Raw genomic sequence first — 24,180 nt, 5'->3', positions numbered from 1 at the left:
GGGGGGAGGGGCCCATATTAGGGGGAAAACCCTTAATTAAGGGGGGGTCAGGGCCCTAAGTGGGGGGGAACCCTTAATTAGTGGGGGGGTGAGCCCTAATTAGGGGGAAAACCTAAGTCAGGGCCCCCCCCCGCCCCCCCAATCCCTCCCCCCCCCCGTTACCTTCTTGCGGGGCCACTTGGGGGGCGGCCGGCGGGGGGCGGCGAACTGGGGGGGGGGGCAGAGAAAGGGGGGGGTTAGGGGGGGGGGGGACTTGGGGGGGGGAACAGTTGGGGGGGGTGTCAAGGGGGGGGGGTTGGGGTCTGGGGGGGCATTTTAGGTCGGGGGGGGTGTGGAATTTGGGGTCTGGGGGGGGGATTTTGGGGTCTGGGGGGGCATTTTAGGTCGGGGGGGGTGTGGAATTTGGGGTCTGGGGGGGGGATTTTGGGGTCTGGGGGGGGCATTTTGGGTCCGGGGGGGGAGGAATTTGGGGTCCAGGGGGGGTATTTTTGGGTGCGGGGGGGGGAGAAATTTGGGGTCGGGGGGGGGCATTTTGGGTGCGGAGGGGGGAAATTTGAGGGGGGGGGGTTTGGGTCCGGGGGAGTATTTTTGGGTCCGGGGGGGCCATTTTTGGGTGCAGGGGGGGCATTTTGGGTGCAGGGGGGGCATTTTGGGTGCGGGGGGGGGGTATTTTTGGGTGTAGGGGGGAGATTTTGGGGTCTGGGGGGGCCATTTTTGGGTGGGTGGGGGGGGGGAAATTTGGGGTCTGGGGGGGGCATTTTTGGGTCGGGGGGGGGGAAATTGGGGTCCGGGGGGGGATTTTGGGGTCCAGGGGGGGGATTTTGGGTGTGGGGGGGGAGAAATTTGGGGTCGGGGGGGGGCGTTTTGGGTGTGGAGGGGGGAAATTTGAGGGGGGCGGGGGGGGTTTGGGTCCGGGGGAGTATTTTTGGGTGCAGGGGGGACATTTTTGGGTCCGGGGGGGCCATTTTTGGGTGCAGGGGGGCATTTTGGGTGCGGGGGGGGGGGGGGGGGGAAATTTGGGTCCAGGAGAGTCTTTTTGGGTGCAGGGGGAGCATTTTGGGTGCGGGGGGGGGGTATTTTTGGGTGCGAGGGGGGAGAATTTGGGTCCGGGGGGGCCATTTTTGGGTGCAGGGGGGAGATTTGGGGCCTGGGGGGGCCATTTTTGGGTGGGGGGGGGGGGGGGGGGGAATTGGGGTCCGGGGGGGGGATTTTGGGGTCCAGGGGGGGATTTTGGGTGCGGGGGGGCTCTCTCACCGTCAGGAAGCGGGGGTCGAAGTCGGGGGGGGGCAGCGGCGGCGGCGGGGGGGGGGTGCGCGTCCCCGGGGCCCCCCCCCGGGCGATGCTGGGGGGGGGCGGGGGGGGGCAGCCGGTTTTGGGGGGGGGGCCCCCCCGGGTCCCGCAGCCCCTCCAGGCAGCGCAGCTCCAGCTGGGGGGGGGGTGAAAAAAAAAAAAACACCCTTTAAGCCCCCCCCTCCAAAATTTACCCACACCCCCCCAAAATAATGGGGGGGGGGGGCCAAAATTTTTTTTTTGGGGGGGGGGGTTAAAAGGGGTCCCCTCTTTAGGGGGGGGTTTGGGACGCTTAAACGCGGGGGGGGCACCCCGAAAGGGGGGCGAAATGGATAATTTAAAGGGGGGGGGGGGCAATTTTTAGGGTGCCCCCCCCCCCAAAAAAAAAAAAAAACCCCACTCACCTCCACCAATTTCTTGCTGTTTTTTTTCGGGGGGGCCCCGTTGGCCACCAGCCGCTGCTTCTGGAAGGTCAGCTTCAAGCCCTCCTCCTGCGGGGGGGGGGGACACACCCCAAAAAATTAACCCCCCCACCCAATTTTTAACACCCCCCCCCTTAAATTTAGGGGGGGGGGCCCAAAATTTGTGGGCCCCCCCCCCGAAAACTTACGTCTTTAATCTGGACGGTGAATTCTTTCTCCTCGTGGCGCAGGTACGGGGCCGGGGGGGGGGGACGGGGCAGGGCTCGGGGGTACGGGGGGGGCTTTTCCGACGGCCCCCCCCCGCCGGGGGGGGGACGAGGACGGCGGCGGGGGGTGTCCCCCCCCCGCCGCCGCCCCCCCCCGTTGTCGTTGTCCCCCCCCCGAAATCTTCCGGGGGCCACTCTCCCGACAGCACGGCTCGGCACACCAGGTCCAGCCGACGGATCAGGGCCCGCTCCTTGCGGGGGGGGGGGGCATAAAAAAATTTGGGGGGGGGGGTTGAGGGATTCGGGGGACCCCCCTTTAAATTTTGGGGGGGGGTCACAGCGTCCTCGCGCCCCCCCCGGAAATTTGGGAGGGTCCCAAAGGTGCCCCCCCCCCCCCCCAGTTTTTTCTGGACGGGAGTGATATTTTGGGAGGGGTCTAAAAATATCGGGGGGGGGCACCAAAATTTGGGGGGGGGTTGAGGATTCGGGGGACCCCCCTCTAAATTTTGGGGGGGGTCGCGGAGTCCTCGCGCCCCCCCCTGGAAATTTGGGGGGGTCCCAAAGGTGCCCCCCCCCCCCCACCCCGGGTGGGGACTCACCTTGGGCCACTCGTGCAGGTGGGGGGGGGCCGGGGGGGGGAGGGGGGGGGCGGCGGGGGGCGACCCCCCCCCCGCGACCCCCCCCCCCCCCCACGGATGGGGGGGGCGACTCCTCCCGCGACTCCTCCCCCTCCCCGCAGGGCGGGGCCGCACCTGGGGGGGGAAATCGGGGGGGAAACGGTTAAAACGGGGGGAAACCGGTTAAAATGGGGCGAAACCAGTTGGAATTGGGGCGAAACCAGTTAAAAGGGGGGGAAACCATTGGAATTGGGGCGAAACCAGTTAAAACGGGGGGAAACCAGTTAAAACGGGGGGAAACCGGTTAAAATGGGGGGAAACCGGTTAAAATGGGGGGAAACCGGTTAAAATGGGGCGAAACCAGTTGGAATTGGGGCGAAACCAGTTGGAATTGGGGCGAAACCAGTTAAAATGGGGCAAAACCAGTTGGAATGGGGCGAAACCAGTTGGAATTGGGGCGAAACCAGTTAAAATGGGGCGAAACCAGTTGGAATTGGGGCGAAACCAGTTGGAATTGGGGAAAACCAGCTGGAACTGGGGCGAAACCAGTTAAAATGGGGCGAAACCAGTTGGAATTGGGGCGAAACAGTTGGAATTGGGGGAAAACCAGCTGGAACTGGGGCGAAACCAGTTAAAATGGGGCGAAACCAGTTAAAACGGGGTGAAACCAGCTAAAATGGGGTGAAACTGGTTGGAATTGGGATAAAACCAGTTAAAATGGGGCAAAACCAGTGGGAATTGGGGCAGAGCCAGTTAAAATGGGGTAAAACCAGTGGAATTGGGGAGAAACCAGTTAAACTGGGGTGAAAGCAGTTGGAATTGGTGTGGAACCAGTTAAAATGGGGTAAGACCAGTTAAAATGGGGCAAAACTGGTTGGAATTGGGGCAGAACCAGTTAAAATGGGTTGAAACCAGTGGGAATTGGGCAGAAACCAGTTAAACTGGGGCGAAGCCAGTTGGAATTGGGGCAAAACCAGTTAAAAAGGGGCAAAACCTTTTAAAATAGGGGAGAAACCAGTTAAAATGGGGCGAAACCGGTTGGAATTGGGGCGAAACCAGTTAAAATGGGGTAAAACCTGTTAAAATGGGGCGAAAGTGGTTGGAATTGGATAAAACCAGTTAAAATGGGGCAAAACCAGTGGGAATTGGGGCGGAACCAGTTAAAATGGGGTGAAACCTGTTAAAATGGGGCGAAACTGGTTGGAATTGGGATAAAACCAGTTAAAACGGGGCAAAACCAGTGGGAATTGGGGCGGAACCAGTTAAAATGGGGCGAAACCAGCTAAAATGGGGTAAAACCAGTGGGAATTGGGGCGGAACCAGTGGGAATTGGGGCGGAACCAGTGGGAATTGGGGTGAAACCAGTTAAAATGGGGTGAAACCAGTGGGAATTGGGGTGGAACCAGTGGGAATTGGGGTGGAACCAGCTAAAATAGGCGAAACCAGCTAAAATAGGGCGAAACCGGTTGAATTGGGATAAAACCAGTTAAAATGGGGCGGAAGGGGTTGGAATTGGGGCGGAAGGGGCCGGAACGGGGCTAAAAGTGGCCGGAATCGGGGCGGAAGGGCCGGAATCGGGGCCTGTCCTCACCCCTCTCCTCCTCGCTCTCCTCCGGCAGGACGAGGACTCGCTGCCCGACGTCTTCTCCTCCTCCTCCTCCTCCTCCTCTTCCTCCTCGTCCTCCTCCTCCTCGTCCTCCTCCTCCTCCTCCTCCTCCTCCGTGCCGAGGACGACGTTCCGGGCGCCGGGAGCGGCGGCGGCCTCGGCGTGGCGACCCCTCAGGTACCTCCATCGGGCGGCGGCGAAGGAGAAGTCGGGGTCGGCCAGGAGGGCGCCGGGGGGGGGCCCCAGGCCGTGCCGCGCCGCCCCCCGCAGCAGCTCGGCGTCGTGGTGACCCCGCTGCCACCAGGGCGGCAGGTCGGGCCCCGGCGGGGGGACACAGGGCCAGGCGCGGCAGCAGCAGCGGGTGACGCAGGACCTGCTCCCGCAGCAGGCGCAGCAGCGAGAGGCGACGCAAACCCCGCGAGGCCCGGGCCGGAGAGACGGGGGCCACCGCCAGCGACGGGTCGGGGGGCTCTGCCAGGAGGAGGGAGGACCGGGGGGTCACCGAGGTGCTCCAAACCCTACGGAGATGCCTCCAAACCCTACGGAGATGCCTCCAAACCCCACCGAGATGCCTCCAAACCCCACCGAGATGCCTCCAAACCCCACCGAGATGCCTCCAAACCCCACCGAGGTGCCTCCAAACCCACCGAGAGGCCTCCAAACCCACCGAGAGGCCTCCAAACCCACCGAGAGGCCTCCAAACCCACCGGAGAGGCCTCCAAACCCCACCGAGAGGCCTCCAAACCCCACCGAGATGCCTCCAAACCCCACCGAGATGCCTCCAAACCCCACAGAGATGCCTCCAAACCCCACCGAGGTGCCTCCAAACCCACCGAGGTGCCTCCAAACCCACCGAGATGCCTCCAAACCCTACAGAGATGCCTCCAACCCTACAGAGATGCCTCCAAACCCCACCGAGAGGCCTCCAAACCCCACCGAGAGGCCTCCAAACCCCACCGAGGTGCCTCCAAACCCCACCGAGGTGCCTCCAAACCCCACGAGGTGCCTCCAAACCCCACCGAGAGGCCTCCAAACCCCACCGAGAGGCCTCCAAACCCCACCGAGAGGCCTCCAAACCCCACCGAGATGCCTCCAAACCCCACCGAGAGGCCTCCAAACCCACCGAGATGCCTCCAAACCCACCGAGATGCCTCCAAACCCACCGAGATGCCTCCAAACCCCACCGAGAGGCCTCCAACCCCACCGAGAGGCCTCCAAACCCACCGAGATGCCTCCAAACCCACCGAGATGCCTCCAAACCCCACCGAGAGGCCTCCAAACCCCACCGAGAGGCCTCCAAACCCACCGGAGAGGCCTCCAAACCCCACCGAGGTGCCTCCAAACCCACCGGAGATGCCTCCAAACCCCACCGAGGTGCCTCCAAACCCCACCGAGATGCCTCCAAACCCCACCGAGATGCCTCCAAACCCCACCGAGGTGCCTCCAAACCCCACGGAGATGCCTCCAAACCCCACCGAGATGCCTCCAAACCCCACTTATCTCCCCGGGCGCGGCCCCAGGGTCCGTGGGGACGTCCCCCCCCTCGCCCGAAGGCTCCCCGAGCGTCCCCCGTACCGTCTCCCGGGGCGGGGGGCAGGCGGCAAACCTGCCGGCACATGGCGACGAAACCGTGGAAGAACTTGGTGAGGTTCTCGTCCGTCTTCTTCTCCAACCTGGCCAAAGTCCGGAACCGACCCCAACGGAACCTTCCGGCGTCGGGATCGAATTCCACCCCGAAAAGTCGAAGCCACGCGATAGAAATCCGCTTGCTCTCGACGGGTCCACCTGCCCCCCAAGTAGCCAAAACTCAAAAAGGTCTTCTTCAGAGACAGGCGGGGGGGAGCGGACCCCCAGAACCCAAGGGCAGAGGTTCCAGACCCCAAGTGCCACTTGTGGGGCTGCTGCGCCCATAACCACCGAGGTCCTGCATCTCCAGAACGTCGGGGCCGAGGTTCCTCCGCCCCCAGAAGGTGCGGCATGAGGTTCCCGCGCCCCATAACCACCGAGGATGGGGGGCCCGCCCCCCGAGAACGTCAGTTTATGGGGTCCCGCGCCCCATAACTACCCAGGACGGGGGGGGCCTGCACCCCAAACCCCCCCCTCCATGGGGTCCCAGCCCCCCAAATCCCCCCTCTGTGGGGTCACAGCCCCCCAAACCTCCTTCCGGGACCCCCAAATCCCCCTTCTGTGGGGTCCCAGCCCCCCAAAATCCGCCCCACGGCCCCCAAGGCCCCCCCAAATTCCCCTCTATGGGGTCCCAGCCCCCCAAATTCCCCTCCACCACCCCCAAGTCCCCCCCAAAACCCCCTCTATGGGGTCCCAGCCCCCCCAAATCCCCCCCAAAGCCCCCCAAATCCCCCATAGAAGTTCCAGCCCCCCCAAACCCCCCTCTATGGGGTCCCAGCCCCCCCAAATCCCCTTCCACGACCCCCAAGACCCCCCCAAATCCCCCTCTATGGGGTCCCAGCCCCCCAAAATCCCCCCCAAAGCCCCCCATAGAAGTTCCCAGCCCCCCAAAACCCCCCTCTATGGGGTCCCAGCCCCCCCAAATCCCCCTCCACCACCCCCAAGACCCCCCCAAAGTCCCCCTCTATGGGGTCCCAGCCCCCAAAATCCCCCCAAAGCCCCCCATAGAAGTTCCCAGCCCCCCAAAACCCCCCTCTATGGGCCTCAGCCCCCCAAAACCCCCCCTAAAGGCTCTAATCCCCCAAACCCCCCTCTATGGGTCCCAGCCCCCCAAAATCCCCCCCAAGGCTCCCAAAATCCCCCATAGAAGCTCCCAGCCCCCCCCAAACCCCCCTCTATGGGGTCCCAGCCCCCCCGAATCCCCCTCCACCACCCCCAAGACCCTCCAAACCCCCCTCTATGGGGTCCCAGCCCCCCAAATCCCCCCCAAAGCCCCCCAAATCCCCCCATAGAAGCTCCAGCCCCCCCAAACCCCCCTCTATGGGGTCCCAGCCCCCCCAAATCCCCCCTAAAGGCTCTAATCCCCCCAAACCCCCCTCTATGGGGTCCCAGCCCCCCCAGATCCCCCTCCACCACCCCCAAGACCCCCCAAACCCCCCTCTATGGGGTCCCAGCCCCCCAAAATCCCCCCAAAGCCCCCCAAATCCCCCCATAGAAGCTCCCAGCCCCCCCAAACCCCCCTCTATGGGGTCCCAGCCCCCCCAAATCCCCTTCCACGACCCCCAAGACCCCCCCAAACCCCCCTCTATGGGGTCCCAGCCCCCCCAAATCCCCCTCCACCACCCCCAAGACCCCCCCAAAACCCCCCTCTATGGGGTCCCAGCCCCCCAAAATCCCCCCCAAAGCCCCCAAATCCCCCCATAGAAGTTCCCAGCCCCCAAAACCCCCCTCTATGGGGTCCCAGCCCCCCAAAATCCCCCCCCAAAGCCCCCCAAATCCCCCCATAGAAGCTCCCAGCCCCCCCAAACCCCCCTCTATGGGGCCTCAGCCCCCCAAAACCCCCCCCTAAAGGCTCTAATCCCCCCAAAGCCCCCTCTATGGGGTCCCAGCCCCCCCGAATGCCCCCCCGGGGGTCCCGGCCCCCCCGTACCGCTGCTGTTTCTCCCTGCGGGCCATCTCCTTCAGCTTGCAGGTGGCCTCGCAGCGGCGCCGGCGCCTCTCGCCCCGGGGCTCGGCGGGTTCCGGGGGCGGGGGCCGGCGGGCGGCAGGACCTCTGGCAAGCGGCCACCAGGCGACGCAGGCGGGAGGTCAGCACCGAGGCCGGGGCCAGGAGGGCTGTTGGCCGGGCTGGGGGGGTTGGCCTATGGGGCGGCGGGAGGTACGGAGGGTCAGGAGGGGGCCTGCGGGTCACCGTGGGGGCCCTAACGGGGCTCCTCAAGGTCCTTCTGGACCTTCTCGAGGTCTTTATGGGTCTCCTCGGGGTTCCTATGGGTCTCCCTGGGGTTCTACGGGGCTCCTTGGGGTCCTTATGGGGCTTCTTGAAGTCTTTATGGACCTTCTGGAGGTCCTTCATGGGCCTCCTCGAGGTCCTTATGGGTCTCCCTGGGGTCCTTATGGGGCTCCTTGGGGTCTTTATGGACCTCCTTGAGGTCTTTATGGGTCTCCTCGGCGTTCCTATGGGTCTCCCTGGGGTTCTACGGGGCTCCTTGGGGTCTTTATGGACCTCCTTGAGGTCTTTATGGGTCTCCTCGGGGTTCCTATGGGTCTCCTTGGGGTTCTATGGACCTCCTTAAGATCTTTATGGGTCTCCTCGGGGTTCCTATGGGTCTCCCTGGGGTTCTACGGGGCTCCTTGGGGTCCTTATGGGCTTCTTGAGGTCTTTATGGACCTTCTTGAGGTCCTCATGGGTCTCCCTGGGTTCCTTATGGGCTCCTTGGGGTCTTTATGGACCTCCTTGAGGTCTTTATGGGTCTCCTCGGGGTTCCTATGGGTCTCCCTGGGGTTCTACGGGGCTCCTTGGGGTCTTTATGGACCTCCTTGAGGTCTTTATGGGTCTCCTCGGGGTTCCTATGGGTCCTCCTCGGGGTTCCTATGGGTCTCCCTGGGGTCTTTATGGACCTCCTTGAGATCTTTATGGGTCTCCTCGGGTTTCTATGGGTCTCCCTGGGGTCTTTATGGACCTCCTTGAGATCCTTATGGGTCTCCTCGGGGTTCCTATGGGTCTCCCTGGGGTTCTACGGGGCTCCTTGGGGTCCTTATGGGGCTTCTTGAGGTCTTTATGGACCTTCTTGAGGTCCTCATGGGCCTCCTCGAGGTCCTTATGGGTCTCCCTGGGGTCCTTATGGGGCTCCTTAAGGTCTTTATGGACGTCCTTGAGGTCTTTATGGGGCTCCTTGGGGTTCTATGGGTCTTCTCGAGGTCCCTATGGGTCTCCTGGGGGTTCTATGGGTCTCCTGGGGGCCCCCTATGGGTCTCCACGGGGTTAGAGGTGGCCCCCGAGGGATCCTACGGGTCTCCCGGGGGTCACTGTGGGTTTCCTCGGCCTCCCACAGGGACGCTATGGGGCTGGGGGGGGGTGTCTCCCGGGGGGGGCCGCCCTATGGGGCAGAGACCTCCCTATAGGGTTACCTTCGTCCCCGTCCACCACCGAAATCTCCTCGTCCAGCAGCATCAAGGGGTCGCCCTGGGGCAAAAAAATGGGGGGGGCGGGGGGGGTGTCACCTCACCGTGTCATGTCCCCCCCCCCATTTTAGGCCTCTATGGGGCAGGGGGGGGGGCACATATGGGGCGGGGGGGGGGGTGGATTTTACCTCTTCGTCCACGTCTTTGCCCCCCCCCGGCAGGGGCCGGTATTCGGGGTCCTCGCACTCTTTTTCGAAATCCACCCTGGGCAGAATAAAAGTGGGACTTTTCGGGACTTTTCGCCCCCAAAAAGGCCGGAAATCACCCCAAATATAACACCCCCCCCCCCTTTTTTTTTTTTTTGTTGTTTCTTTTCAGGTGCCTCAGCCGTTTCGGGTTCAACTCAACCCAGCCCGGAGCCGGTCGGTATTAGCATGGCGTGGTCGTCATCGGCACCCCCGAAAAACTGGGGGGGGGGACCCCAAAAATTGGGGGGGACCCCGAAAAATTGAAGGGGGGGCCCCAAAATATAGAAAGGGGGGGGGGTGGGGGGGTCAGAAGTGGGGCGAAAACGGGGGAAAACGGGGCTGGGGGAGGGGGAAAATATGGGGTGGGGTGGGGGGAAATGGGGGGAGGGGATAAAAATGGGGGGGGGGGGCTAGCGAAAAGTAAAGGGGGGCAACCAAAATTTTGGGGGGGGGGGGGGGGCCGGGGGTGTGTTAAAGGGGGGGGTCGGGACGCGTCAAACAGGGCCCAGAGCAGCCGGAAAACGAGTTAAAAAACGCCGCAAAAAAAGGCCTCAAAACATCCCAAAACGGGGTTAAAACATCCTAAAAAGGGGTCAGGACAGCCCAAAAAAAACCCCCGAACCCACCAAAAGGGTCAAAACCCCCCCAAAATGGGGTCAGGACACCCAAAAACGGGGTCCGGACGTGTCAAACGGGGCCTAGAGCAGCCAAAAGAGGAGTCAAAAACTGCCCCGAAAAAGGCCTGAAAACGCCCCCAAAATGGGGTCAAATCACCCCAAAACAGGGTCAAAACGCCCCAAAATGGGGTCAGGAAACCCTAAAAGGGGTCAAACCCCCCCAAAATGGGGTCAGGAAACCCCCAAAAAAAAACCCAAAATGGGGTCGGGACACGTTAAACAGGGCCTAGAGCAGCCAAAAAACGAGTCAAAAACCGCCCCAAAAAAAGGCCTCAGAATGCCCCAAAAAGGGGTCAAAACACACTAAAAAGGGGTCAGGACACCCCAAAAAACCCCAAAACCCCCCAAAATGGATCAAACCCCCCCAAAATGGGGTCAGGACACCCAAAAACGGGGTCCGGACGTGTCAAACGGGGCCTAGAGCAGCCGAAAGAGGAGTCGAAACCTGCCCCGAAAAAGGCGGGAATTTGGGTCAAATCCCGTCCCCCCCGCCCCCGAAACGGGCCGGAAAGGCCCCGAATCGGGGGTTTCTGCCCCCAGACTCACCCCTCGCCGGCGTCCGGGCGCTGCTCGGCGGCCACGGCCTTGTCGTCGGGGCGACCGGCCTTCTCCAGGAAGCAGAGCGCGGGGTCGGCCCTCATGGTGTTGTACTTCTCGTAGCCTGGGTCCCGCCCCCCCCCAAAAAAACCCCAAAAATCGTCAAAAAAAAAAAAACCCCAAAAAAACCCCGCCCCCGGTTCCGCCGGATTTTACCTCCAAAGCCGGGGTGTGTCCCCCCCCGCCCCCCCCCCCCGGGGTCCCTACCGTGTTTGAAGACCCCGATGAGGAGGGATTTGTCGGCTTCGGCGTCCCACCAGGAGGTGGGGACCTCCAGCTGTTCCACCAAGGGGAACCAGATGTCGATCTCGCTGTGGGGCGGGAAGAAAATGGGGGGGGGGGTCCTGGGGGAGCCCGAAAGCGGGGGTTGGGGCAACCCCCAGGGACCCAAAAGTGGGGCTGGAGAACCTCAAGGAGGTGCTGGAGAACCTCAACCCACCCCACAGAGGTTCTGGAGCATCTCAAACCACCCCGAAGAGGGTCTGGAGAACCTCGACCCACCACAAAGAGGGTCTGGAGGATCTCAAGGAGGCTGTGGAGAACTTCCAGGAGGTTCTGGAGGACCTCAAACCATCCCAAAGAGGTTCTGGAGGATCTCAAGGAGGTTCTGGAGGACCTCAAACCATCCCAAAGAGGTTCTGGAGAACCTCAACCACCCCAAAGAGGTTCTGGAGGACCTCAAAGAGGTTCTGGAGGACCTCAACCACCCCAAAGAGCTTGTGGAGAATCTCAAGGAGGTTCTGGAGGACCTCAAACCACCCCAACGAGGTTCTGGAAGATTCTCAAAGAGGTTCTGGAGGACCTCGAACCACCCCAAAGAGGTTCTGGAGGATCTCAAAGAGGTTCTGGAGAACCTCAAACCACCCCAAAGAGGTTCTGGAGGACCTCAAAGAGGTTCTGGAGGGCCTTGAACCACCTCAAAGAGGTTCTGGAGAACCTTGGATCACCCCAAAGAGATTCTGGAGGATCTCAAGGAAGTTCTGGTGGACCTCCAGGAGGTTCTGGAGAACCTCAACCCATCCCACGAAGGTTCTGGAGGACCTCGAGCCGCCCCGAAGAGGTTGCGGAGGATCTCAAGGAGGTTCTGGAGACCCTCCAGGAAGGTCCCGCCGCCTCACCTGGCCACCGCCCCCCGCCAGGACCTTCTCCGCCTGTTCCCCGATGACCTCCTGCCGCAGGTAGTAGAGCATCCGCACCCTCAGCAGGACCCTGCCGGGGGACGGGAGAGGCTGGGCCACCGGGGAGGAGAAGAAGAACCCACCCGAGGAGGGAAGGGCCGGGCCGGGGGCGGGGTTGGAGAAGACCCGCCGCCGGTGGCCGCCCAGGAGACCCCCACCCACTTGTTGCACTGGTGTTTGAGGTGCTTCTTGTAGCTCTCGTCCTGGAAGAGGGCGTCGGGGTCGTATCTCCGGATCCACTCGGCTTTTTGGAGATCGAAGGAATTCTGCGCTTTCACTTTCTTCCCCTTCCGGCCTCGAGGAACCGGGATGGAAAGCCCTGGGGTGGGACGGAGAAGACCAACGTCAAAGGCAAGGACCTTCCAAGAGAGGTCCCGGCGTCGGGTTCCACCACCCAACCGCCACCGTTCAAACTTCCCGGAAGGACCTCACCGGAGTGGTTCTGGAGCTCCTTGGTCTTGCCGTTTTCCGTAGGGCTGATGAGGTCCCAGATGAAGCTCTTGATGTTCTCGTCGCCCCGGTAATGGAGAAGACAATACACCAAGATGGTCCGGCAGATGGTCTCCACGTCCCGTTCCGAAAGGCGGCGTTTGAAACGGCCGTGGGTCAAGATCTCCCGCCAACGGCCCCACCTGAACGGGGAGGAGAGGAGAAGGTCGGGGAGGTCCTCGGAGGGGGAGGGGGCGGGCCCCAGCTCTCCGAACATCTCGTGGTTGCCACCAGAACGCACGTCCATCCAGATGTCACCACCAAAACCCACCTAGACTTAGATCTGGTCCGTGTTCTCCACCAAGAACCTCCTGGTGGTTGCCACCAGAGCAGATCTGGACCTGGCCTACGTTCTCCACCAATAACCTCCTCGTGGTTGCCACCAGAACCCACCTCAACCTTCATCTGGTCCATGTCCTCCACTAAGAACCTCCTTGTGGTCGCCACCAGAACCCACCTCAACCTTCATCTGGTCCATGTCCTCCACTAAGAACCTCCTCGTGGTCGCCACCAGAACATACCTCGACCTACACCTGGTCCATGTCCTCCACCAAGAACCTCCTGGTGGTTGCCACTAGAGCAGATCTGGACCTGGCCTACGTTCTCCACCAAGAACCTCCTCGTGGTTGCCACCAAGACCCACCTTGAGCTGGATCCATCTTCTCCCTCCCCCGAGAACCTCCTCGTGGTTGCCACCAGAACCCACCTTGACCTACATCTGGTCCATGTTCTCCACCAAGAACCTCCTCGTGGTTGCAACCAGAACGCACCTAGATGTGAACCTGGTCTACGTTCTCCACCAAGAACCTCCCTCGTGGTTGCCACCAAGACCCACCTTGAGCTGGATCCACCTTCTCCCTCCACTGAGAACCTCCTGGTGGTTGCCACCAAAACACACCTTGAGCTGCTCTATGTTCTCCACCAAGAACCTCTTCATGGTTGCCACCAGGACCCACCTCGACCTACATCTAGTCCATGTTCTTCACCAAGAACCTCCTGGTGGTTGCCACCAAAAGCCACCTCGAGCCGGATCCGCCTCCTCCCTCCCCCCAGAACCTCCCCGGTGGTCGCCACCGAAACCCCCGTGAGCCCCCCCCGTCCTCACCCGTAGACCAGGAGATGTTTCTCCACCCGGAAGCAGTCGGTCCGCCCGTAAGGGTGGTGCAGGCTCTGCTGGTGGGGCTGCTGCTGGTGGGGGTGGTGGTGGTGGTGGGGCTGGTGGTGGTGGTGGGGGGGGTGGTGGTGGTGCCTCTCGTGGCGCCGGGACCTGGGTTTCTCCTCGTCTTCGCTCTCCAGGTCGGAAAACTCCACCAGGTCGTCGTCCCGGAGGGTGCTGAAGTGCCTCGTCTGCTTCCTCACCCGCGGCGTGTCGATCACTAGGTTGTTCTGGGCCCACCAAGATGGAGAAGACACCTCAAAGTCAAGGTCAACGCCTCCCGTCTCCCTCCTCCTTCCACCGCCCCCTCCCCCGCCCTTCGGCGTCCTCTCCCACCTTGCTGTTGAGGAGCTCCAGGTCCAAGTCGGCTTTTTTGGCCCATTTCTGCCAAAAGTTGGGGTCGTCCAAAGCGATGTCCGTGCGGTTTTCCGAAGCCACGAAACTGGCCTGAAACGACCCAAAAAAAAAAAAAAAAAGACCCCGTGAAACGTCTCGTGGATCCCACCCCGGGAGGGGACGCCTACGTTCTCCACCAAGAACCTCCCTGTGGTTGCCACCAAGACCCACCTTGAGCTGGATCCACCTTCTCCCTCCCCTGAGAACCTCCTGGTGGTTGCCACCAAAACACACCTCGACCTACATCTGGTCCGTGTTCTCCACCAAGAACCTCCTGGTGGTTGCCACCAGAGCAGATCTGGACCTGGCCTACGTTCTCCACCAAGAACCAAGACGGACGGATGGACGGAGAAGTCCCCACCCCGTCGGAGATACCTTGGCGAAGGTGGAGCCCTTGCCCTCGCTCTCGATGGTGATGGTGGTGGTGCGGCGCAGGAGGATCTGGTCGATGTCCTCCTCGCAGAACTTGGAACCTTCGTCGTCCTCTTCCATGATGGCGGCGTAGGCCCCTTTGCGCAGCAGGTCCTCGATCTCCTTCTTGGAGAACTGTTGGATCTGGCCGGGAAGGAGGAGGAGGAGGAGGGAGGTCAAACGACCCCCCCTCCCCCCCGCCCACCCACCGCCTCGGTCCCACCGGCGGAGCTCCGGGTCAAGGCGAGGGGCTTCGCCATGGTTGCTCTTGGAGGACGCCCACACGAGGGGTCGAAGACCACCCCGTTCCCCTTGGTAGACCCCCATCCTTTGGTCTTCAAACCCCATTTCCCTTGGTAGACCCCCATCCTTTGGTCTCCAACGCCCCGTTCCCCTTGGTAGACCCCCATCCTTTGGTCTCCAACCCCGTTTCCCTTGGTAGACCCCCATCCTCATGGTCTTCAAACCCTGTTTCTCTTGGTGGACCCCCATCCTTTGGTCTTCAAACCCCGTTCCCCTTGGTAGACCCCCATCCTTTGGTCTCCAACGCCCTGTTTCTCTTGGTAGATCCCCATCCTTTCGTCTCCAACGCCCCGTTTCTCTTGAAGAACATCACCCACGGGGTCTCCAACACCCCGTTCCCCTTGGTAGACCCTCATCCTTTGGTCTCCAACGCCCTGTTCCCCTTGGTAGACCCCCATCCTTTGGTCTTCAACCCCGTTCCCCTTGGTAGACCCCCATCCTTTGGTCTCCAACGCCCCGTTTCTCTTGGTAGACCCCCATCCTTTGGTCTTCAACCCCGTTCCCCTTGGTAGACCCCCATCCTTTGGTCTCCAACCCCCTTTTTCCTTGGTAGACCCCCATCCTTTGGTCTCCAACGCCCTGTTCCCCTTGGTAGACCCCCATCCTTTGGTCTTCAACCTCGTTCCCCTTGGTAGACCCCCATCCTTTGGTCTCCAACGCCCTGTTTCCCTTGGTAGACCCCCATCCTTTGGTCTCCAACCCTGTTCCCCTTGGTAGACCCCCATCCTTTGGTCTCCAACCCCCTTTTTCCTTGGTAGACCCCCATCCTTTGGTCTTCAACCCTGTTCCCCTTGGTAGACCCCCATCCTTTGGTCTCCAATGCCCTGTTTCTCTTGAAGAACGTCACCCACGGGGTCTCCAACGCCCTGTTTCCCTTGGTAGACCCCCATCCTTTGGTCTTCAACCCCATTTTCCTTTGGTAGACCCCCATCCTTTGGTCTCCAACGCCCCGTTTCTCTTGGTAGACCCCCATCCTTTGGTCTCCAACGCCCCGTTTCTCTTGGTAGACCCCCATCCTTTCGTCTCCAACCCCCTTTTTCCTTGGTAGACCCCCATCCTTTGGTCTCCAACGCCCCGTTTCTCTTGAAGAGCGTCACCCAGGGGGCCTCCCCCGCCCCAAACCCCCCCTTACCCCCGCGATGTTGCCCTCCCGGCCGCTCATGGACTGCAGGACGGCCTTGTCCAAGCCCAACTTGAGGCTGGCCTTGTCGAACATCTCCCTCTCGTAGGAGTTGCGGGTGATGAGGCGGTAGACCTTCACCGCTTTGCTCTGCCCGATGCGGTGACACCGCGCCTGAGCCTGCGGCGGGACGAAAATTCAATTAAAACCCTCCCCCCCCCCAAAAAAAAAAAAACCCCCACGAGGGTCGAAGCGGGAGAGGACGGCGGGGTGGGGCGGGGGTGGGCCACCTGGAGATCGTTTTGGGGGTTCCAGTCGGAGTCGAAGATGATGCAGGTGTCGGCGGCGGTGAGGTTGATGCCCAACCCGCCGGCCCGGGTGCAGAGGAGGAAGACGAAACGGTCGGAGTCGGGTTTGCTGAAGCGGTCGATGGCCGCCTGCCGCAGGTTGCCCCGCACCCTCCCGTCGATGCGCTCGTAGAGGTACCTGCCACGAAGAGACGCCGACGAAGGTCCTCCAGGCGACCAACCCCCCCCCTCCAAGCCCCACGGGGCCGCCCCGGGGTCCCCTACCTCTTCTGGATGAGGTAGTCCTCCAAGATGTCGAGGCACCGCACCATCTGGGAGAAGATGAGGACCTTGTGGCCGCCGGCTTTGAGTTTGGGCAGGAGCTTGTCGATGAGGACCAGTTTGCCGGCCGAGCGGACCATGGCCTGCAGGTGGAAGTCGGGGGGGACGTGGTGGTGGCAGGACTCGCGGAATTCCGCCAGGATCTTCTCCTCCGCGCCTGGAAAAGGGGGAGGGGGGGCGAGGACCATCAGCGGGGTGGCCCCTGAGGTCTTCTCGGGTGACGCCCCACCCATGAAACGCTTGAGGAGCATCAAAGCCCAAGTAGACGAGCTGAAGAACCTCCTCCACCGCCACCTCGAGGTCTACAAAGGTGGCCCCCGAGACCTTCTCGGGTGACACCCCACCCATGACACGCTTGAGGAGCGTCAACGCCCAAGCAGACGAGCTGAAGAACCTCCTCCGCCGCCACCTCGAGGTCTACAAAGCTTGGAGAAGACCAAACCCCAACCCCAGAGGCCACCAAATCCCCGGTAAAGACCAGGATGGGGCGGTGTTGACCCCCCAAGGTTGTCCACCGGTGGGTGGGAGGTCCCGGGACGCCGTTCCCCACCCCCAAGCCCTCACCCCAAGCGTTGGGGTTCCTCACCGTTGATGAGGTAGGGGTGGTTGCAACACTTGCGAAGTTCCATCATGGTGTTGAGAAGGTTGGGCATGTTGGTGTGACCAGCTCCTTTGGAAAGGAAGGAGAAGTTCTTCTCCAAGATGGCCCGGTAATATTTCTTCTGGATGTTGGTCAACTCCACCTCGATGATGGTCTCCTGCTTGGGGGCCAAGTTCTTCTCCACGTCTTCCTTCAACCGACGGAGCATCATGGGCTTCAAGATGGCCTGGAGCTTCTGCACCTGGAGGGACCAGCAAGGAGAAGACGCCGTGAGCCGGGCGGGACCTCGGCGGCCAAGGAAAAGTTTGGGGCGGCCCCGGTTCTCCTCACCTGCTCCTCCGTCTTGAGGTCCCCAAAATCCTTGAGGAATTCGGCTTCGGAAGGGAACTGGGAAGGTTCCAGGAAGTGGAGGAGGCTGAAGAGCTCCTCCACCGTGTTCTGGAGCGGGGTGCCCGTCAAGAGGACCTTGTGTTCCTGAGGACCAAGGCGGGGTGAAGAACGGGACGGTTTGGGGTGGGACGGGCATGGGACAGGCCCCAACATCTCCACAGGCAACCAAGACCCCCATGTGGACCTCCAGGACCATCCCCTGGGGCACGGGATGAGCCCAAACATCTCCAGATGCAACCAAGGCCCCCCCCCATGGACCTCCAGGACCATCCCTTGGGACGTAGGACAGGCCCCAACATCTCCAGATGCAACCAAGAGCCCAATATGCACCTCCAGGGCCATCCCCAGGGGTGTAGGACAGGTCCAAACATCTCCAGATGCAACCAAGGCCCCCACATGGACCTCCAGGACCGTCCCTTAGGGCACGGGATGACCCCAAACATCTCCAGATGCAACCAAGACCCCCCTGTGCACCTCCAGGACCATCCCTTGGGATGCAGGACAAGCCCCAACATCTCCAGATGCAGCCAAGACCCTCACGTGGACCTCCAGGACCATCCCTTGGGGCACGGGATGAGCCCAATCATCCCTAGATCCTACCAAAGCCCCCACATGGACCTTCAAGACCATTCCTTGGGGCACGGGATGACCCCAAACACCTCCAGATGCAACCAGGACCCCCCTGTGGACCTCCAGGACCATCCCTTGGGGCACGGGATGACCCCAAACATCTCCAGATGCAACCAAGACCCCCATGTGGATCTCCAGGACCATCCCTTGGGGCACGGGATGAGCCCAATCATCCCTAGATCCTACCAAGGCCCCCACATGGACCTTCAAGAGCATCCCTTGGGGCACGGGATGACCCCAAACACCTCCAGATGCAACCAGGACCCCCCTGTGGACCTCCAGGACCATCCCTTGGGGCACGGGATGACCCCAAACATCTCCAGATGCAACCAAGACCCCCATGTGGATCTCCAGGACCATCCCTTGGGGCACGGGATGAGCCCAATCATCCCTAGATCCTACCAAGGCCCCCACATGGACCTTCAAGAGCATCCCTTGGGGCACGGGATGACCCCAAACACCTCCAGATGCAACCGAGACCCCCACGTGGACCTTCAAGACCATCCCCAGCAGTGTAGGACCGGGTCCAAACATCTCCAGCTGCAGCCAAGACCCCACAAACGCCTTCGAACCGCCCCGTCCCGCCCCACGGAGAGGAGCCGGGACCTTCCTCCTTCTCCTCCCGCCCCCGCCGGGGCCCTCACCAGATCCATGTGCTTGAGGCTGTCGAGGAGCTTGCAGTTGCGGTTCTTCAGGCGGTGGGCCTCGTCGATGATGACGCAGCGCCACTCGATCTCCCGCAGCTCGGGGCAGTCGGAGAGGATCATCTCGAAGGTGGTGATGAGGGCGTCGAATTTGTAAGCGCCGGGGATGAGGCGACCCTGGGAAGGGGGTAGACCTTGCGGCCTCGCCGTTCCCCTTTTCCCCCCCCACCACCACGAGGTCCCCGGAGAAGGTCCCCGCCCCGCCGCCGGCGTCGGCCTTACCCGGGAGTCTTTGCAGTACATCTCGTACTGCTGGATCATCTGGCGGGAGGCCAAGCTGCCGTGGTAGACGATGCTGTTCATCTCCGTCCAGGTGTTGAACTCCCTCTCCCAGTTGGTGATGGTGGAGAGCGGGGCGATGACCAGGAAAGGGCCCCTCACCCCGACGTTGTAGACCTCTTGCAGGAACGCGATGGATTGGATGGTCTTCCCCAACCCCATCTCGTCGGCCAAGATGCAGTTCTGCCTGCACGGTGACGGGGCGGAGGAGGAGGAGGAGGAGGAAGATGAAGAAGGTGACGACCCGGCGGCGGGGCGGAGGTGACGAGGCGGCCGACCCCGCCCCCCCTCACCTGTTGTACCAGTTGAAGAGCAGCCAGTTGACCCCTTCCAGCTGGTATTCCCGCAGGCGGTTGCCGTTCTTGTACTCGTGGGAGAGCTCCAGTTTCTTCCAGGAACCGGCTTGAGGACGGGGCTGAAGGGAGACGGGAGAAGACCTCGAGAAGGTCCCGAACGCGGAGGAGGGTGGGAGAAGAAGAGGCGGGAAAGCTCACCAAACGTTTGAGCTCCGGGTGCCGGGCTTGGATCCTCTTGAATTCGCCGATTTTCCCTTCGTCGACGTCTTCTTTGAGCTCCCAGGTGCTGTCCTCGTAGGGGAGGGAGCACCACTTGACCAGGTAGTAGACCACGGGCTGGTGGGACCGGAAACGGGGGCGGAGATGAGGAGGAACGTCGTTTCGGGGGTGGGGGGGGGGGGTGAAGGTCCGCCAACGGCCCGGCCTCACCTCCCCGTTGTCCTTATCGACGCTGTGGGACTCGTCCAGGATGCGGTCCACCTCTACGTAGTCGGGGTTGAAGGGTTCTTCGTCCTTCGGAGAAGATGGAGAAGACAGGGGAGGTCAACGGGGAAGACGGGGGGAGGTCAACGGGCTCCGGGAACCGGCCCCGCCCCCCGCTCCCCTCCCCCGAAACAAACCCCACCTCGTGGAAAAAATGGCGCATCTGGGTCATCTTGGTCTTGAACCGCTTCAGCTTCTGGTGGATCCTCTTGTCCTTCTCCAGCTGGTCGATGGTGGCCCACTCGCAGTGGAGGTAGGAGCTGGCGGGGGGGGGGGGTGGGGGGTCAAAACGTCACGTCGGCGTCATCGTTGTGCGTGTCCCGTCCCCCCGTCCCCCCCCCGCCCCGTCTTCCGGCGACGCAATTTTGGGGTCGCTGGAGGCCTTTTTTGGAGCCGCCTCCTCGGAGACGCCTCCGAGGGTTGTGTCCCCCCCCGTCGTAGACGCTCAACCCCTTCCGAGAGGCTCCACCCAACGGCGCCACCCGCCCAGAGGGGTCCCGAGGCCCCACCCCCTCCCCCCACCTCCCGCCACCACCTACTAGTTCTTGTACTTGACGAAAAACTCTTCCGATTCCGTCAACTGCCCCGACGGAAGCTGCGGAGAAAGGAAACGGGGACGGGTGAAAGCGCCGGAAGGTCCCCGCCGCCCCCCCACGGGGTTGGGATGGGGGAGGGGGGGGGGGGGCTGGGTCCCTCACCTCTTTCTTCACCACCCTCATGGAGAGGACCTTGTCCACGATGGCGGCGTCTTCCTCGCTGGGGTTCTCCTGGAAGGCGGGGAAGGGGCGGAAAAGAGGGAGAGATTGGGGGGAAAAGCGCCGAAAAACGGACGACGGGAGAAAAAGGAGAGGAAGACGACGGCGGACCCCACCCCCACCCCCACCCCAAATTCCAAAAAAAAAAAAAAATAAAAAAAAGAGAGGGAATAAACGTCCCACCACAAAAAATTGCATGGAAGGCAACGTCTCGCCTTCCGGTTCCGGCTCCGGGACGGGAGGTTGGGATACGGGCGGTTGTTCGGGGCGAACGGGTCCCGTGACGTCCAACTCTTCGTCTTCCTCGTCGTCGGTGATCTTGATGTCCAAATCTTCCGTGTATTTCTTGCGTTTGACTTGCCGGTTGGAACGTCGCTTCTGGAAAAGGGCGGGGGATGAGGCCGAAGGCCGTCGGGGGGCGGGGCGGGGCGGGGCGGGAACGTCGCGGGGGGCCTCGAGGTTACGGATCCCCACCTGGACGCTGGTTTCTTCTTCCTCCCGGGGGGACGGGGCCGGCACGACCTCGGCGTCCGAGTTGTCGGAGGAAGCGTTGCGCTTGCGTTTCTTCCCCACCACCGGGGTGATGGTGCTGGCGGGGCGGGGCAGGGCGGGGCGGGGCGGGGGGACACACACGTGACACGGGGACGTTAGCCGGGGGACGACCTTCTCCGGGGGTTTGCCCCACGGATGAGGTCGGGGACGACGAGGTCGAGGGTTGGGGTCAACGAAGTCGAGGGTTGGGGTCAACGAGGTTCAAGGGTTGGGGTCAACGAGGTCAAGGGTTGGGGACAAGGAGGTCAAGGGTCGGGGACAAGGAGGACCAACGGTTGGGGACAACGAGGACCAAGACTTGGGGACAACCAAGACCAAGACTTGGGCCACAACCACCACCAGGGTTGGGTGACACTGAAGACCATGGTTGGGTGGCAACGAGGACCAAGGGTTGGGTGACAACCAAGACCAAGGGTTGGGGGACAACAAGGACCACGAGCGGGTGACAACGAAGACCAAGACTTGGGGACAATGAGGACCAAGGGTTGGGCGACAACCGTGACCCAGGGTTGGGTGACAACCACGACCAGGACCAGGTGACACCAAAGACCACGACTGGGCGACAGCGAGCACCAAGGGTTGGGGGACACCGAGGACCATGACCAGGTGACAAGGAGGAGCAAGGGTTGGGGACAACCAGGACCAAGGGTTGGGGGACAACCAAGACCAGGGTTGGAGGACAATGAGGACCATGACCGGGTGACAAGGAGGACCAAGACTTGGGGACAACCAAGACCAAGGCTTGGGCCACACCCAAGACCACGGTTGGGTGACACCGAGGACCAAGGGTTGGGTGACACCGAGGACCAAGGGTTGGGTGACACCGAGGACCAAGGGCTGGGGACAACGAGGACCAAGGGTTGGGGGACAACCAAGACCAAGACTTGGGGACAACCAAGACCAAGGGTTGGGCGACACCAAAGACCACGGTTGGGTGACACCAAGGACCATGGGTTGGGGACACCGAGGACCATGGGTTGGGGACACCGAGGACCAAGGGTTGGGGGACACCGAGGACCATGGGTTGGGGACAACGAGGACCACGACCGGGTGACAACGAGGACCAAGGGTTGGGTGCCACCGAATCCCCCCCCCTCCCCTTTTCCCGCCTCCTTGAAGGCATCTCACCTGGGTTTGCTCCGCCCTTTGCTTTTCCCGCCTCCGCCTTGACCTTTGCCCTTCCGAGGTCTCTCCTCTTTGGGCGTGGCCCTGTCACCCGCCCCCTTGCGACGACGTTTCCGGTCGCCCTCTTCCTCGGGACGGACGCTGGGCAACTCGTCCTCGTTGAGGACCCGAGGGATGTTCTGCTCCCCCCGGGCCCGGGCCCCGAGCGATGGCTTCGGCGACGATCCGGTTGGCTTTCTCCTGTTTCTTCTGATGGTCCAATTTCCGCGTTTCTTCCGAAGGGCCGCGGGACGAAGGGGTGGTCAAAGCGGCCACCTCGCTGCTGCTGAGGACCTTCACCACCGAGAGGCCCGGGGAACCCCCCTGAGATGAGCCGGCCTGCGGGGGAGAAGGGGGGGGTGCCGTGGAGACCACAGTTGGGTGGAGGACCAAGGGTTGGGTGCTACCGGGGACCACGGTTGGGTGGAGGACCAAGGGTGGGGTGCTACCAGGGACCACGGTTGGGGTGGAGGACCAAGGGTGGGTGCCACCAGGGACCACAGTTGGGTGGAAGACCAAGGGTTGGGTGCCATGGAGACCATGGTTGGGTGGAGGACCAAGGGGTGGGTGCTACCGGGGACCACGGTTGGGTGGAGGGACCAAGGGGTGGGTGCTACCAGGGACCACGGCTGGGTGGAGGACCAAGGGTGGGTGCTACCAGGCACCACAGTTGGGTGGAGGACCAAGGGTTGGGTGCCATGGAGACCATGGTTGGGTGGAGGACCAAGGGTTGGGTGCTACCGGGGACCACGGTTGGGTGGAGGACCAAGGGGTGGGTGGAGGACGAAGGGTTGGGTGCTACCAGGGACCACGGTTGGGTGGAGGACCAAGGGGGTGGGTGGAGGACCAAGGATTGGGTGCTACCAGGGACCCACGGTTGGGTGGAGGACCAAGGGGTGGGTGTCATGGAGACCATGGTTGGGTGGAGGATCAAGGGTTGGGTGGAGGACCAAGGGTTGGGTGCTACCGGGGGACCACGGTTGGGTGGAGGACCAAGGGGTGGGTGGAGGAACAAGGGTTGGGTGCCACCAGGGACCCACCGTTGGGTAGAGGACCAAGGGTGGGTGCCGTGGAGACCACGGTTGGGTGGAGGACCAAGGGTTGGGTGCTACCAAGGAGCACAGTTGGGTGGAGGACCAAGGGTTGGGTGGAGGACCAAGGGGTGGGTGCTACCAGGGACCACGGTTGGGTGGAGGACCAAGGGTTGGGTGCCACCAGGGACCACAGTTGGGTGGAGGACCAAGGGTTGGGTGCTACCAAGGAGCACAGTTGGGTGGAGGACCAAGGGTTGGGTGGAGGACCAAGGGTTGGGTGCCACCAGGGACCACGGTTGGGTGGAGAACCAAGGGTGGGTGTCCATCGGAGACCACGGTTGGGTGCAGGACCAAGGGTTGGGTGCCACCAGGGACCACGGTTGGGTGGAGAACCAAGGGTGGGTGCCATGGAGACCACGGTTGGGTGCAGGACCAAGGGTTGGGTGCTACCGGGGGACCACGGTTGGGTGGAGAACCAAGGTTGGGTGCCATGGAGACCACGGTTGGGTGCAGGACCAAGGGTTGGGTGCCACCAGGGACCACGGTTGGGTGGAGAACCAAGGGTTGGGTGCTACCAGGGACCACGCTTGGGTGCCACCAAGGTTGGGTGCCCCAAAGACCAAGGTTGGCCACCACCGAGGACCAAGACTTGGTCCCACCAAGACCCCGCTTGGGTGCAGCACCCAAACCGCCCCCAACCACCCCACCCCAGCCCCCCAGAAGGTCCTCCCCTTCTCCACCCCACCCCACCCCACCTCACCTGAGGTTGGAGGACCACCTTCAAGGGCACCGTCAACCTCTGGCCGCCGCCCCGCCGCCCCCCCACCCACCTGGGGCACCGAGGACACGGTGACGGGGGCCCCTTGCCCCCCGCCGGTGGCTTGGTGGAGAAGTTGGATCTTCTGAGGACCACCCGTTT

General features: G+C 62.3%; 1 protein-coding gene across 1 annotated transcript; it reads right to left on the bottom strand.

The window, feature by feature from the left end:
- Nucleotides 1-1,694: 1,694 nt before the first annotated feature.
- On the bottom strand, nt 1,695-24,123 carry LOC128903908 (chromodomain-helicase-DNA-binding protein 8-like; the record flags this gene model as incomplete). The annotated part of the gene is given in 39 exon segments (XM_054187795.1): nt 1,695-1,781; nt 1,901-1,930; nt 1,966-2,169; nt 2,518-2,670; nt 4,127-4,471; nt 4,473-4,612; nt 5,717-5,879; nt 5,881-5,926; nt 7,698-7,807; nt 7,809-7,894; nt 9,176-9,230; nt 9,358-9,433; nt 10,641-10,755; nt 10,899-11,002; nt 11,805-11,900; nt 12,032-12,188; nt 12,302-12,501; nt 13,464-13,744; nt 13,851-13,961; nt 14,286-14,465; nt 15,757-15,924; nt 16,035-16,230; nt 16,317-16,530; nt 16,960-17,215; nt 17,305-17,448; nt 18,639-18,815; nt 18,921-19,164; nt 19,271-19,392; nt 19,472-19,609; nt 19,703-19,786; nt 19,899-20,016; nt 20,296-20,351; nt 20,455-20,523; nt 20,695-20,889; nt 20,986-21,100; nt 22,192-22,388; nt 22,390-22,566; nt 24,022-24,088; nt 24,090-24,123. Coding segments are annotated over 39 exon segments (5,510 nt in total), but the record flags the coding sequence as incomplete, so codon positions are not given.
- Between the last annotated feature and the right edge of the window lie 57 nt (nt 24,124-24,180).

The sequence above is a fragment of the Rissa tridactyla genome, unplaced genomic scaffold, assembly GCF_028500815.1.
Source record: "Rissa tridactyla isolate bRisTri1 unplaced genomic scaffold, bRisTri1.patW.cur.20221130 scaffold_741, whole genome shotgun sequence".
Taxonomy (NCBI): Eukaryota; Metazoa; Chordata; class Aves; order Charadriiformes; family Laridae; genus Rissa; species Rissa tridactyla.
The sequence above is the reverse complement of the archived record's forward strand: the minus strand, read 5'-3'. Positions and strand labels throughout refer to the sequence as shown.